A 15478-nucleotide genomic window follows, 5' to 3' on the forward strand; every position below is an offset into this window, starting at 1 on the left:
CTCCTAACACTCGACCCCCAACTCTACAACCTATTGACCTCGACCACAGACTACAAAACCTTCAAAAAAGAAATAAAAACCCTTCTATTCAAAAAACACATAAAACCGAACTAACACAATCAGAACTGTCCCAAGCATTACCTGCAACTACTCCATATGTACTTCTGATGTCATGACAATTCAAACATAATGTATGTTATGTTATGTTTGGAATATAAGAAAATTTTCACTGCCTGTTTCTATTCTGACCATTTATTCCGTTTCATGGTCATTACAAAAAATATTTTTTTACATTGGGGGGGTGTCAAAAAATGATGGGCCCCGGGTACCACATACCCTAGGTACGCCACTGAAACTGGGATAAAAAGTGCCCACACTGCAGCTGCAAGGAACTTGCCAAGATTTCATTTTAAATCTTCATGCCTGTTTTAGGAAGTTCTCAATCCTGCCAGCTAGACATTTAAAATTTTGCTACCTGAGAATATATAGTGCTGAAGAGGATGAATGTGACTTTTATATAAACCACCCTGGTTCACGGTATAGTGCATAAGAAATATAAACAGTAAGGATAATTGGCAGAGCAATTTTGTTATCTGAGCTTCATAAGAGATTTCCAAGGTGAGAAGAGTGAAGGAATATTGTTAGCAATACCAAACCACAACTGAGTAAATGGAAGCACAGAGAAATAAAGGTGTCAACATTCCATCAAATTCGTCAGCTAATTTTGGGAGGTAGCAAACATTTCAGATTAAAATTTCAGTCCTTCCCCAGCTTATATATGAACATAAGAACAAAAGTGGTGTCTTACTGGGACAGACTGAAGGTCAGTCAAGCCCAGTATCCTGTTTCCAACAGTGGCCAATCTAGATTACATATACCTAGCAGAAGAGTAAAGCAGATTTTATGCTGTTTATCCTAGAGATAAGAAGGAAGTTTTCCCATGTCCATCATAATAATGGCTTATGAACTTTCTTTTAGGAGTTATCCAAATATTTTTTAAACCCTGTTAAGCTAACTGATTTTACCACATGCACCTTTTCAGTGGGTAAATGTTCCTGTTTTGATAGATCATCATCCCTCTCATTCTATATAGTGATGCCCAAAAACATCATTAATGTGTGTTTATGAACAGTATTTAAGGGCATATCAATTAATGCTCAAAGGTCAGTACAGAAAAATTTATTTGTGCGTTTAAAGGCTCTCTTTGACTGTGTAAGGGGTATTTTCTTTTCTTCTCTTTCCCAAGGACAGATATATTGTTCCAGTTGCACCAACATTATTTTCATTCAAACAATTACTGAGTACATTATCATTTTCCCTTAAAATATCTATGTCATCACTTGCATCTGTGCATTTTGTAAATAAATCTAAAATGAGAATGTCAGGGGACTATTTAGGCAAACAAACAAGGTGCAAGATGATGTGTTACTCGGGGTTCAAAGGATGTGTGTTCAGCAGTACTGTGGCTGAATTTTCTCAACAGTTCAAAATGATGTGATTCAACATTGAGACATAAAGGTATATCCCATCTCATCTTGGGAATCTTCTGAATCTAGTGATATATACATGAGGCATATTCTGGTGCCCTTCTCTTCAACTGCCAACTCCAGACTCCATCCCTTCTGCCTTGCTGCACCGTATGCTTGGAACAAGCTGCCCAAATCTCTGCCAATGTTCAAGGCCCAGATAAAAGCACACCTCTTTGAGAGTGCTTTAGACCTAACTCCTCTCACCTTGGGTTCTGCATCCCCAACCCTATATGTTATGTCTGTCTGTCCAAGTTAGATTGTAAGCTCTTCTGAGCAGGGACCGTCTATAAATGTCAAAATGTACAGCGCTACGTACGCCTTTCTGCATTATATAAGTGATAAGTAGTAGCAGCACTCTGCCTCGAGGGGCTGGAGCTATGCACCATTCCATCATTCTCTTGAGGCAAATAGACAGTCTTATTGGAATTAAATAATTTCTATGCAAAGTTTTCTAGGTTCCTTGATCATTTCTAGGCTGTGCTCAGTAAACTGATAAATTTGGGTATTTGAAAGATAATATAGTCAAGTTTCACTTATCCAATGTTCTGGATTATCTTTCATACCAAGAAAAAAAAGATGCGGGTGACATTTTGCACACTACTGAAATCCTCTGCCCAATGTGCAGTGGAGGTCAAAAAATCAAGCAGGATGCTAGGAATTATTGGGAAAGTGGTGGTAAGACCAATAATTTTATAATGCCTCTCTATTGCTCCATGGTGCAACCTAACCTTGAGTATTGCACTGAGTTCTGGTCACTGTATCTCAAAATAGATATGGAAGCTCATTTTCAAAGCACACAAAGTATCATAGGTTTCCAAGTGCTTTGAAAATGAGCCCATAGTGGAATTAGGAAAGGTTCAAAGAAGAGTAGCCAAAATGATAAAGGGGGATAGAATTCCTAAAGAGACTAAAGAGGTTAGAGCTTTCAGCTTGAAAAAGACACTACAAAATCCTAAGTGGTGTAGTACAAAGACCAGGGGACACTCCATGAAATTACATGGAAAGAATGGGTGTGTTCTGCATTGATCTTTTAGTGCAGGTGCATTGCTGTGCACTATAATTAGTGCAGGTTTAGTTTATGAGTTCCTACCACCTTCAGGACTAATGTGCTAACAGCCACTTGCTAATGAACATAGGAATAGCCATACTGGGTTAGACCAATGGTCCATCTAGCCCGGAACATTGTTTCCAACATTGTTTCCAATCCAGGTCACAAATAACTGGCAGAAACGCAAATAATAGCAACAGTCCATTCTTCCAATCGCAGGGCAAGCAATGGCTTCCATCATGTCTGTCTTGATAGAAGACTATGGACCTTTCCTCCAGCAACTTGTCCAAACCCAGCTACACTAATCACTTACCACATCCTCTAACAATGAGTTCCAGAGCTTAACTATTCTTTGAACAAAAAACTATTTCTTCCTATTTGTTTTAGAAGTATTTGCATGTAATTTTATTTTGTCCTCTAGTCTTTGTATTTTTTTAAAGAATCATATATAATCTCCTCAAGCTCCTATATTTCCTTTAAAAAAAACAACCCTTTTTAGGACTTCTGACAAGTCTCTTGTTACATAATTACCCTGGAAATCGTTTTTTCTTTATTAAACAAGTTTGATCACTATCTCTCCACTGGAAATGTTTGAGTCTCAATGGATGAATCATTCCATAAGGGTTTGTGTCATAGTCCATAATTGGATATCACAAGCTAAGTATAATCAACTTTATGTCTGTTTTAATTTCTGCTTGGTAGTATTAGTGTCTCTTTTTTTCCTGTAAAATATTATCCATTCATCACCTGGTAATGTTTTGTCATCTTTATCAATAAATAGTATATAATATTGAATTTCTATTAATGCTAAGCTTTGCATTGCATGACTATTTAAAATTATTTTTTGCTCAGGAAGACATAAATCTTGTTTCAGAGTCTTGACATTTCTTAGCATATTGAAATCTCAAAATGGTAATTTTCAAGTTAGACATTCCATTACTAAGATAATATATGCTCTCTGCTTTAAAATCTACTTTATTCCCTCCAAATATACAGTATAACATAGCACAGATGAAATACAGTAAACATGGCATATTTGCTGGGTTTTACTAAACGCACTAGAGGTTTTTAGCGCGAACCAGCAAGATAAATGCTCCGACACTCATAGAATTTCTATGAGCGTCAGAGCATTTACCTTGCTGGCACATACTAAAAACCTCTAGTACCGTTTAGTAAAAGGAGCCCATTATTATATAACAAATCAAGTGAAAAACACCAAAAGAAAATAAATGGCAAGTATCGGGAGCAGCGTGGACCATTCAGCGCGGCTTCCCATGCTAGAAACTGCTATTGAAGTTTCATAAAAGGAGGCCTATGTGTATGTGGACTGATATTGTATTTCTATGGCAATAAACACAAAAGTAAAGCATTTTCTCTGCTATTTCAGCCTTGACATGTTTGTCCATGCCACATTTGTGGATTTCAGCTTCATCTTTTTTTTTTTAATTCATGAATTTTATTAAGATTTTCATTTTGTAAAATACAAAAAAGACAAACAAAACAAACAGTAAACCGTCCAGAAACAAGGTTTGGAAATACAAAAAAATACAATATTCATGGTTTAACATACAGAATTCAGGAACTGCTCAACACAATACACGTTTGCCATAAGCATTCGCTTTTTCAACAGCATGAAATTCATACTTACAATACTAGCAAACAAAATTCTACCAAAATGTCAGCTTTAAAGAGATCTCCCATTTCCAACTGGAAAAGACCATCTAGGGACCAATGCAGATAAGAATATCTATGTTCCAAAAAGCAAGATCCATGGATCATAGCAAAACTATTTCTAGCAAGATATTGCAGCTGCATCAGGATATTTTTTAAATAGTGTCCCAAATTTCACCTCTGGATTTCTAAATTAAATGGCATTCAAATAACTTATGAGACAAATCACCAACTTGAATTCATTATCATTTTAGCTGTGAGTGTGGCCCATACTCTTGATGGAGCCCAACGATACAATGACAAGAGTCACATGTGCTTCTGACTTTGTGTTCACTGCTGATTGACACTGTCTTCATGTTCCCAAACCAACCAGAGTCTGTAAGTGCAGATGCTGCTGAATTGCTGCTGGTACACGCTATGTCCCTCTTCTTCATATTTCCATTATGACCAACTGTCTATGGGATATAGTACAGTCCAAATATCATTGCCCACTGGCACTCTCACCATAGTGCTGATCTCAGTAAAAAACCTGTATTATTGCTCTTACTAAATCTAAATTGAAGAGCAAAACAAACAAATCATGGAGACATCACAGTAACCTGGGCAATGCCACAAGAACCTGGCCTCTTGAAGGGACATGCAATCTACTCAAGTCTGTTTAGAAAACATGAAGACCTACAATACTAGCAGTGACCAGAAGATGCCCATAATAACAGTTAACTGCCACCTTTTGCTCACTGCTGCAAAGAACCTTCATAGACAGATGCATACCAGTATTCCACAAATGTATACTGTATATATGAAACTGTAAAATATTGAAATTTTAGTAGATTTTCTTCTAATCTGTGACATAGGTCTGTTTGCACATCACTGTCACATAACTTCTTTGTTTAGTACAAAGGGGCAAAATTTAAGAGGGTAATTTTATAAATGGATGCCTATGCAAAAAGGCAAAAAAGTCCAAAAAGGCCCTGTACTGGTCCTTCTTCCCAACTACTGAAGTTGCCATTGAAACCTACTCCCTGATCTGTCTTGCCATAGATGGGACACAGAGCACAGAACGCTATCTGGCATTATTCTCACATTCCAACTACTGGACTTGCCCTCAAAGCCCTCTCTAGCACATCCTAATCAGTCTTGCTATATACAGGGCACAGATCGTAGAAGTCAGTGAGTGTAGTCGTGGAAGAGCTTGGAGTTCTGTGAGCTCTGGCTATATTCATAGCCAGTGCCACATAAATGCTGGCTTAGTTAACTATGTAAATGCATGCAGTGGCGTAGTAAGGGAGGGAGACGGTGGGACAAATCGCCCTGAGCGCCACCCTGGTGGGGATGCCGGCACCTCTCTGCTCCCCCACACCACACTCATACCCTCCCTTCCCCCTGTACCTCTTTAAATCTTCGCCACTGTGAGCAACTTCTCCGGCCTGCTGCACATGCCAGCCTGGCTTCCCTCTGAAACCACTTCCTAATCATGGGGCCAGGAAGTGACATCAGAGAAAAAGCTAACACCAGTGCGAGCAGCAGGCTGGAGAAGCTGCTCATGCTGGTGAAGATTTAAAGAGGCATGGGGGAAGGGAGGACAAGAATGTGGTGTGGAGGCGGGGAAGGAGCAAGGAGGCACAGAAGGAAGGGAGGAGGGTGCAGGGGTACCACTGCCCCGGGTGCCTCCTACCCTCATTATGCCACTGGATGCAGGCACTGAATATTGACTGGTACCTGCAAAATTTCCAGGTTAGCAGCTGACCTGAATATTCAATGCTGGTACCCAGTCATAACCTGAGCATTGAATATCCAAGTTAGATTCAGCCCATTTCAGTCAGCAGCTTCTACGGGTTGAATATCAGGTGGAACATTATTACCTAATGAGTACTACAATGATATACAGTATATGTCAAGCTGGCCACTGGTGATCTTTGCCAGTTATAGACAAATTAATACTCAATTGTTAATTTTCTCTAGTGTGCAAGCAAGCATTTTAGCACACATGTTAACAAATTTGAACACTTTGGGCAAGAGTATAATCTGCATATCATTATCTTGGTGAATCACAGACAAAATACAATATTAGTTTGCAAATAAAAAATTTAGCACCTCTATACCAACATTTTTTTACTAGAAGTTTAGCGATTAAGCCCTACGTATATATAATATTATCATATATAATGTTATCCTTATTAATTTATAGACATGTAGTCTAATAGCCAATGATCTAGCAACCACAGAAAGATGTACAGATATCAGAAGTTAATCCAGAAAACTGCAGGAAATTCAAAGAAAGGCACTTATGCAACCAGCACCTGAATTGAGAAACTGTATTATACAATATGGTGATCAATCAGATATACAGTATATTGACCTAATCAACAATCAATTCTGTAAAGTCAAAGTGTACATCATTTTCCTATTTTTGAATTACTAATCATGGTGTAATTAATTAGTCGCTTGTTGATCACTGGCTAGTGACTTTAAGTATTATATAATCAAAGTATATTCCTCTTGTGCTTACAATGAATTGTTCTAATCTATAAATTAAGGAGATATTTACATAGAAAGCATCATTCAAATAACAGGCTGTAATCAGGTGGTGTACTCTGTTGTCCGCATGGCTCTATCAGTAATTCTCCTCCCGAACTTGTAATAACTTCTTCCTGGAAGAAAACAGAATGCCATCATAATGCAGAGCAATACAAATGGGGGCAGACAGTGCATTCATCAACTGCATTATTGATAGGACAATCTTTGAGAGGATTGCTGTCTGAACTATCAGAGATACAGTGGATAGCAAAACTATTACTAGTGCCCACTTAAAGAAAGGAGCAAGGGTATCTCCCATGGTTTCAGCATAGGATAATGAATTCTCAAGACCTCTGATATTGTACCATTGCAAAGGATAGATAAGATTTCTGTAGAAGTCAAGAGCTTATGCTGGTAGATAGATCTGGAGATCCCAAAGGAGGGTACGATTACTGGTGAAAATGTGTGAAAAGCTTTGGTGTTGTATTGGACTCTAGTTTGTGTGTGCAAGAGCAAGTAGGACAGACAATACATTCCATCTTTTTATCAGTTTCGCTTGTTGAGCAGATTGAAACCAATGTTGTCAGATTATGATTTTAGGACTGTAGTTCAGAGTATAGTTCTCAGCAAGTTTGGACTATTCTTAATGGGAAATGTCTCTGTTGGGTTTTGAATCATCTTAGAAGTAAACAGGATTTTTCAAAGTGCTTGATTCAATTGGGATTTCACATGAGGGAATAAGTGAGTGCTTTTGTGTGATCCCATCTTATTTATTCCACCTCTCGAATGAAAGCTATAAAAACTGTGTCCTCTGCACTTAATTGGTAGCCCTTTCATGAACAAATCTGTAAAAAAGTCACGGCTACAAGTTAATAGTTAACAGATAAATCATTACTATGCATTTATATCTCTAGAGATCAATATTCAGCTTCATAAGTATGTTCAGCCATCTTAAATGCATATTCAATACATCATTGCTGAATATTCTGTTCTAGCATTTTTTATGTGGATGCCCCTAAACTGGTCAATGTGTTTCTCAAAGGTTTCCCCTATAACTAATCCAGTGAAGAAGTCTACACTAAAGAAAGGGGGAAAGCTGATTTTAAACAGTAGCTCGATACAGAAGCGACTGCTTCCAATCAGCTAACACTACTGAATTTGATGATACAAATTTGTGATGTTTTTGTTCTATTGAATAAGATGACCAAAGATTGAAATGAATGAAATTAATTTTTTTTTAATTTAAAGTTATATTCTAAAAAGAATGATTAAAAATATTAATTTAAAATGTGAGCTCTCAGGTTAAAAACAGTTTAAAATTCAATAAGTTATTATTTTCTAAATTGCACATTAAATCCCATAAGTAGTTCACAAAGAATAACACTTTTTGAAATATTCAAATTCAAATGAATTTCACAAAAGTTAGAATGTTGCTTTTTTTAAGAAACCCTGCAGGAGCAGGCAACAGAGATTCAATACTCCCCTTGGATAAAGGAGAGACCCATCCAACACATCAGATAAGTAAATTCAACAGTAAATTCAACAATGGATTTCTGTTTAAGTCACTTAAATCAGTTGGTTGCAATGAGTGTTGCAAGAATTTGATATTTTTCAGGTAAAATCTGTTGATCTGGTTTTGCTTTTCAGACAAGTATAAATATTAATGTTCTTTGCATTAACTCTCTGATTTAACTCTTTTGTCTCACATGCAATGCAATATGTTGTCAAATTCCTCAATTCAATATTAGGTTGTAGTATTATGCATTTGTAATGTTTAACTGATCTGTTTTAGTAGTCGTCTTCTTTACATTGGGGCCCTTATTCTGTTATTCTTTTAAGATTCTTTTCTCCTTTGAGGAGGCACCTGTTGCTATCTTTAATTAAATAAACAGGAAAGAAAACTGCCTTCCTATCATGTGTGTGTGGTTAAGCTGGATTTCCTCACAAGCATAAAAGAAACCTTTACTGTGTATAATTCCTAACTGTAGAAAATAAAATCAGTTTTCCCTGCTATTTACTCGTAAGCTGAACTTCACTTGATTTCCCTTTCTAAGCTATATCTTCTGCTTGGTCTGAGCTGCACAAAGAATTCGTCACAGGACTGGCTCTCACATCAAATCATTCCACATTCAGCAGCATTAAATTGAATAGAAACCCCCTTTTAAAATGATTCTTTGAACTTAAGTATGTGCTCCTATGCACTCCTCAGTTTTCTTTATTACATATCAAATCACCATAGGATTTGATTCCAAATTATTTCTCTAACACCCTTGCAGGTACCTTTAGTCATACAGCACTGCCAAGTAAACAATTAAACCTTAAATAAGGAAAAAAAAAATATTCAAACAGGAACAAACACACACAGCCATACAGTTTGCAGACCCAGCAGCTCTCCCCAACAGAAAATCAAGCTGTAACCTTGGCAACCCAGGTTCAGGATCTGACCCATTATACTCAATCGGAGGCTTCTTCATCAAAGTTCTTCTAATTTTTCAAAACAACTTCTGTATTCCATTCTCTACTTTGAAATCCACACTTTCCATAGGAATCAATGGATAATCACAAAATCTAATATAATAAAATTGTAAGCCATGCATGCGCACTTCCTATGTGTGCGCTGGTTTTCCATGAGCTGTAGCGACACATAGGAAGTGCGCATGCGCGGCTTACGGTTCTTTAAAAGACGCGGCGGCGGTGGCAACTCTCACGGTCCCCGCCTGCGTCGCAATGCCGAAGAGACGGGGTAAGAGCGCCGCTGCAGCCTCGCGGCGCCCTGAACACCCCCCCTCTCGCTTCCATAGAACACTTTCTACAGCGCCTTCAGAGGGAGTCTGTAGCGTCGGGGAGTCGCCCGTTGGATTCCACGGCATGGAGTGACGCCGGACCGGAAGTCCCAGGGCTGGATACTACACTGAGCCCCGACCAGAGGAATCCACCTCCCCCACTGCTGAGTGCTAGCTCCCCACGCGAATGGAGTGGGCTAGAAGCAGCAGCACTCCCTGACCGAGAGGCTGTAACACCGGGGAGCCAGCAAGGAGAAGTCTCTATGGCTTTTTCAAGCCCAGAGATAGTTCCAGCGGATAGACCAGAGGGAGGAGAAAATCCAGACCAGCAGACAGAAGGCAGTCAAGGTGAGCCTTTTCAAACTTTACATGAGACTTTCTTTAAACACGAAAAACCAGCTGAAGTGACTCTTGACTCAATTTGGGATTTGGTTTCCAAACTGGGAGACTCACTAACTAAACAAATTAAAGAAGGAGAAAAGAACATAAAAATTCAAAAACAAATAATAGAGGAAAATAAACAGGAATTTTCTAATATTAAAGAAAAAGTGGGAGAAATTGAAAATGAAGTAATAATGATTAAACAAGTCCAATCCACAATAATAAAAGACAATCAAATTATTAAAAGGAAATTGGAAACTATGGAAAATAATTACCGGACTAATAACCTACGATTGCTGAACTTTCCTAAAATCTCATCTATAAACCCGAGGGAGATGATAAAAAGGTATTTTATGGAGATACTTAATATTCCTGAGGAATCATTGCCACCTCTCACTCGAGTATATTATTTGCCTATTAAAACAAGGAGTCGGTCGTCAGTGCAGCCAGCACTCCTTCAACATCGGGACAGGCAGTCCCGCTGCTGTCCGCTCCAGCCAGCTGAGGGGGTCCTTCGGAGGAGCCTTAATTGCCGGTTCAGCCGGGAGGGAGCCTGTCGTCAGTGCAGCCAGCACTCCTTCAACATCGGGACAGGCAGTCCCGCTGCTGTCCGCTCCAGCCAGCTGAGGGGGTCCTTCGGAGGAGCCTTAATTGCCGGTTCAGCCGGGAGGGAGCCTGTCGTCAGTGCAGCCAGCACTCCTTCAACATCGGGACAGGCAGTCCCGCTGCTGTCCGCTCCAGCCAGCTGAGGGGGTCCTTCGGAGGAGCCTTAATTGTCGGTTCAGCCGCGGTACGCGGCCCGCGGTCGCGAGCCTCGGGTCGCGAGCCGAAGGGGCGTGGCTAAAGGGGCTTGCCCCTTTTGAGCCCCTTCGGAGTCCAGAGGACCAGGGAGCAGAGGTATCTAATTCCTTAATATGGGCAAGAGGAAGGTTAAAGCAAATCAATCTGCTACAATGACGGGCCCGATGGATCGTCATCTTATGCTTCCTGGTTTGTCACATGTTGAAGAGCAGGTAACATTAGATACTCAAGCTGTCTCCCTATCCTCAGGGGAACCATCACCACCTCCTCAACCATCTTATTCCTTAGGGTTAGAAGTATCTTCTCTCCCTTTTAAAGAGGGAGTAACTTCTTCCCCACAATTATCTTTATTATCTGAACTGGAGGTTTCAGGACAATCCTTGGGGCAAGCTAAAGAACTAATTCCAGTACAGATGAGTACTGGGCTAGGCTCAGTTGTTATCCCTAAGGATAAAGTGATCACTCTAAATGATATTTGGCTTAGCATTAATAGAATAGAGACATCATTGCAAAAAACTGTTTCGGATTTGTGTCAATTTTCAACTGATATAACAATGAAAATTAAAGAGCAAGAAGGTAAAATTGGTGAAACAGCTGTTAAGTTTGAAAAATTGGATCAAGTAGTAAGTACTTTACAAGCTAATGCTGTTTCTAATATTAAGGATAGTATGGTGATGCATTCTAAATTAGAAAAAAATGGAAAATTCTATCAAGGTTAAAAATCTTCGTATTTTAAATTTTCCAATCACACATTATCTGTCTCCGATGGAACTCTTGAGAATGTATTTGAAAGAGATATTACAATATAATAATGTGGAAGCTTTTGAAGTTGATAATTTGTACTACATCTCGAGAGATTCCAAGGTTATGGCAAATGAAGGTGAAATGGATAAAATGGTGTCACCTGATAGTTTGAATGTTTCGCAGTTTCTAGAATCATCTAAAGATATAATAGATAAACGTGCAACTCTTCTTGTGACTTTTAAGACAGAGTTGGAAAAACATGCTATTTTAAAATTGTATTTTGCGAAAAAACAGGAAATGTTTTGTGGCCAACGGGTGATAATTTTTCCTGACGTCGCTAGACAAACTCAGTTTAAAAGGAAGCAGTTCCTTCAGCTAAAGCCTAAGGTTTTGGCAGTTGGAGCTACTTTCTTTTTGAAATTTCCATGCAAATGCCTCATATCGTATGGAAGTGATAAATATGTGTTTTATGATCCAGTCCAGTTAGAAGACTTTGTTAAACAGAAACCTTTGTTGAAAGTTTAGTTACTATTACTGATTTTATTTTTGGAGGACGATGTATATAAATATAAATGCCATTTTGCCTGTCTTTAGATGGTAGATTGATGGATTTGATTCTTTTTTCTTTCCTTTCCTTTTTTTTAAAAAAAGGTACTGGCGACCATGATAATGTGGACTAAGACACGGTTGATAATTGCCTAAATTTTTTATGTTCTCTATATTGAGTTTGTTGTGGTCATTCATGAATATTTGTTATTAATGTATTGTAACAAATAACCAAATAAAGAATTTAAAAAAAAATAAAACAAGGAGTCAGCAATCCGAGGATAAGAAACAGGAAACACAAGACCTTCAACAAGACTTGACAGCAATCCTGGAAACATCAGATAAAGATTTGGCTAAACCAGCAACTCTTTTATTATCTGTGGCGTTGTTGCCAGATAAGGATTGGATTTTAAAAATGTTCTTTAAGAGCAAGAATAAAGAATTCCTGGGTTTGAAAATTCAAATGTTTCCAGATGTTAGTAGAGAAACTCAGAATCGTAGGCGTCAATTTCTTCTGATGAAAGCAGGAGTTACACAGCTGGGTGGTATTTTCTTTTTACGCTTCCCATGTAAATGTATAATAAGGTATCGAGATAATAAATATGTGTTCTTTGAACCAGCTCAACTTACAGCTTTTTTGACGCTGAAACGTTTGGAAAAAGAAGGAACAACAACAACAACAACAATATAATAGTAACAACAATTGGACTTGATAAATAGAATAAACTCCTCAATCCAGTCATTCGATACCTTTTTTCTTGTATAGAATTTATTAATTGATTTCCTTAAAGTTCACTCATTTAGATCTTGGATCACATTATTGAGGACTAGAGATTGTATGATTATAATTTTTCAATATCTTGTAAATTTATTTCCTATTACTTTGTGTTTGATCTGACAATCTTTCTGTACAAAATGTCTGATTTTGTTAAAAATCTTAAAAAGATAAATAAAGAATTTTAAAATAAAGAACATGCTATTGGGGCACCTAAATCTTGCTGCCAGTTTACAGAATTGCTCTTAAGTGTATAAGTTATAAGGACAGCAGCTCAATATCACAGCTACCCAGAATGCTCCTCACTTCACCCACCCATATAAAGATAATTATTATGGAGCCAATATTCTGAGTGATTTAAGGGGGCCAGAGAGACTCTGGACCACTTAAATCATTTATCAGTTGCTAAATGCCAATATTCAGCAGCACTGAGCTGGGCAGTGCTGGTGAATATCGGTGCTGGGAACACAAAAAAGAATCCAACAAAAACTGCAGTAAACAAAAGGACGAGCAAGAAACAAAACAAAAACTGCAGATAATGTACAAGATGCAGGCACTGTAATTACAACATTAGTGGTATAAATCCTTATTACCAACCAAGGGACCCGACACGGTCCGTGTTTCGGACAACACGTCTTCCTCAGGGGTCCGTGGTAAATAAGGTATTGAAACAAACAGCAGTAACTTGAATAAACTGAATGTGGCTTCTAGTTCATAGCAAATGGAAGTAGCCTCTGAGGAAGGCATGTTGTCTGAAACACGGACCGTGTCGTGTCCCTTGGTTGGTAATAAGGATTTATACCACTAATGTTGTAATAAGCAGTGCCTGCATCTTGTACATTATCTGCAGTTTTTGTTTTGTTTCTTGAATATCGGTGCTGACCAGCCCCCAAAAAGTGGTCCAGTCAAGATAAGCAGGTAAATATAGGACAGCTCAAAGTTGTCGCAACTTTACCCAATCATATTTTTTCATTTTTTAAGCCACTGTGCCCCTGCTTGCCCCCTCTTCTCTCCTCTCTCACTGTCCCCTGACCAGCAGGAAAACATCCCCTACCTGGCCAATCCTTCATATCCCCCAGGACATACCTACATACCTGGTAGTCCAGCAGGGGGTCTGAGAGGGCAGGAGTGCAGCCCCCTTGCTCCTACTCCCTCATAACATCTGTTCAAAATGGCTACTGTGTCCTTTCGCAGAAGCTCACAATACTTTGTGTAGTACCGCAAGCTGCTGTAAGAGGTCACAGCAACCATTTTGTGAAGCAGCTGCAAGGAGGCAAGAGCAAGGGGGTTCACTTCTGATCTGAAGACCTCCACTGGGGTATGTAGTTAGATATGTAGTTAGGCCTTACTTGAGGTATGTAGTTAGATATGTAGTTAGGCCCAGGGGGCCTACCAACACATAGGAGAGCTTGGCCAGGTGATGGTGTGTGTGTGGGGGAGGGGGGCATTTTGACACTGATAGTCAGCGAAGGGAAAGGAGTGAGGAGCATTGTTGGCAGGGGATTTAAACAAATGCAAAATACTTATGTGGGCCTCAGCCCAATATTCAGCTGGGGTTAACATAACTCTTATATAAACCTGGCTCAATATCAGATAGACTTGTTTAACTCCAGGTGGCCTAGTCGCCCATAGTTATGCCTCAGTATTCAATATTGATGCCAGGACATGGCACCAATATTAAAACCACTGACTGCCACCAGCTGAATATCAAGAAGTATGTGATCAATCATAGTATCTACTTGTCAGCAGTAAAATTTTAGTAACCTCTTGAGTTAACCAGAGTAATCTTTGTAAATATCAACTAGATGCTGTTTGTTTTGACTGTTTCAATTAAACTTTAATCTCTACTGAAGATGGACTTTCTCTCCTATGTTTCATACAACATGGCATAAACCTAGTGCTATAGAAATGTTGAGGTTGATATTCAAAGCTATTTAACTAGCCAGAAACAGCCTGTTCAGGGCTGAAAATATTTGGTTATTGAATTGCAAAACAACTATTTGGGGGGCATTCCGAGTGTGGAGTTGGCACTTGGCTATTTAAGTGCCGATATTCAGCATTTAACTGGCCAGGTTAATTGCATAAATAGGACTGCGGTAACTCAGTTCTTAATATTAGAATTAATCAACTACGCATTAGCTAGCTCCTCAAAGCAGGAACCCAGACATGGCTATTTGCAAAGGGCCAGATTCTATAAATGGCCTCTAGCAGCACCTATGTTGTAGGTGTGGCTGTCAATCAACTGCTAGGTACCATTTATAGAATCACGCCTTGCGGCGCCTAAGCAAACGTAGGTGTTGCTAGGCATCCTAGACATAGGCACCACTCTATTAGACCAGCTTTTCACTCACCTAATTTGGTGGTGCCTATGTCAGATGCCTAACTCAACAATGCCTATTCTCCACCCATAATCACGCCAACTGTTTAAGATAGGTGTTATTAGGCATCCTTAAGCATGGGAGGGCGCCTCCACTTAAGGTGTCGCTATGCATCCTAAGAATTCAGCACCAAACTCTTAAATTTTTTAATGAATGTTTGTTATTTTTGATTGACTGAAAACCGTCATGGCCAATTACCACACCCATTAAGCCAATTAAGAAATAAAAGTTAGGCGCAAATCCCAAACTTAGGCGTTGCTAGTCAGCTGCAATTAGGGCATCTAGAAGCGCTTAATGTAGGCTCC

The 15478-nt window shown here is 39.0% G+C and overlaps 1 protein-coding gene across 1 annotated transcript in view; it reads right to left on the reverse strand.

Moving 5' to 3' along the window:
• Positions 1 to 6782: 6782 nt before the first annotated feature.
• The window catches only part of SH2D4B (SH2 domain containing 4B), a 155498-nt gene continuing 146802 nt past the window's right edge, over positions 6783 to 15478 (reverse strand). The window contains exon 11 of the mRNA XM_033942958.1: positions 6783 to 6899. Coding sequence (XP_033798849.1) covers positions 6807 to 6899 — 93 coding nt within the window. The 3' untranslated portion in view covers positions 6783 to 6806. The remainder of the gene's footprint in view (positions 6900 to 15478) is intronic.

Source organism: Geotrypetes seraphini, chromosome 4 (genome assembly GCF_902459505.1).
Source record: "Geotrypetes seraphini chromosome 4, aGeoSer1.1, whole genome shotgun sequence".
NCBI lineage: Eukaryota > Metazoa > Chordata > Amphibia > Gymnophiona > Dermophiidae > Geotrypetes > Geotrypetes seraphini.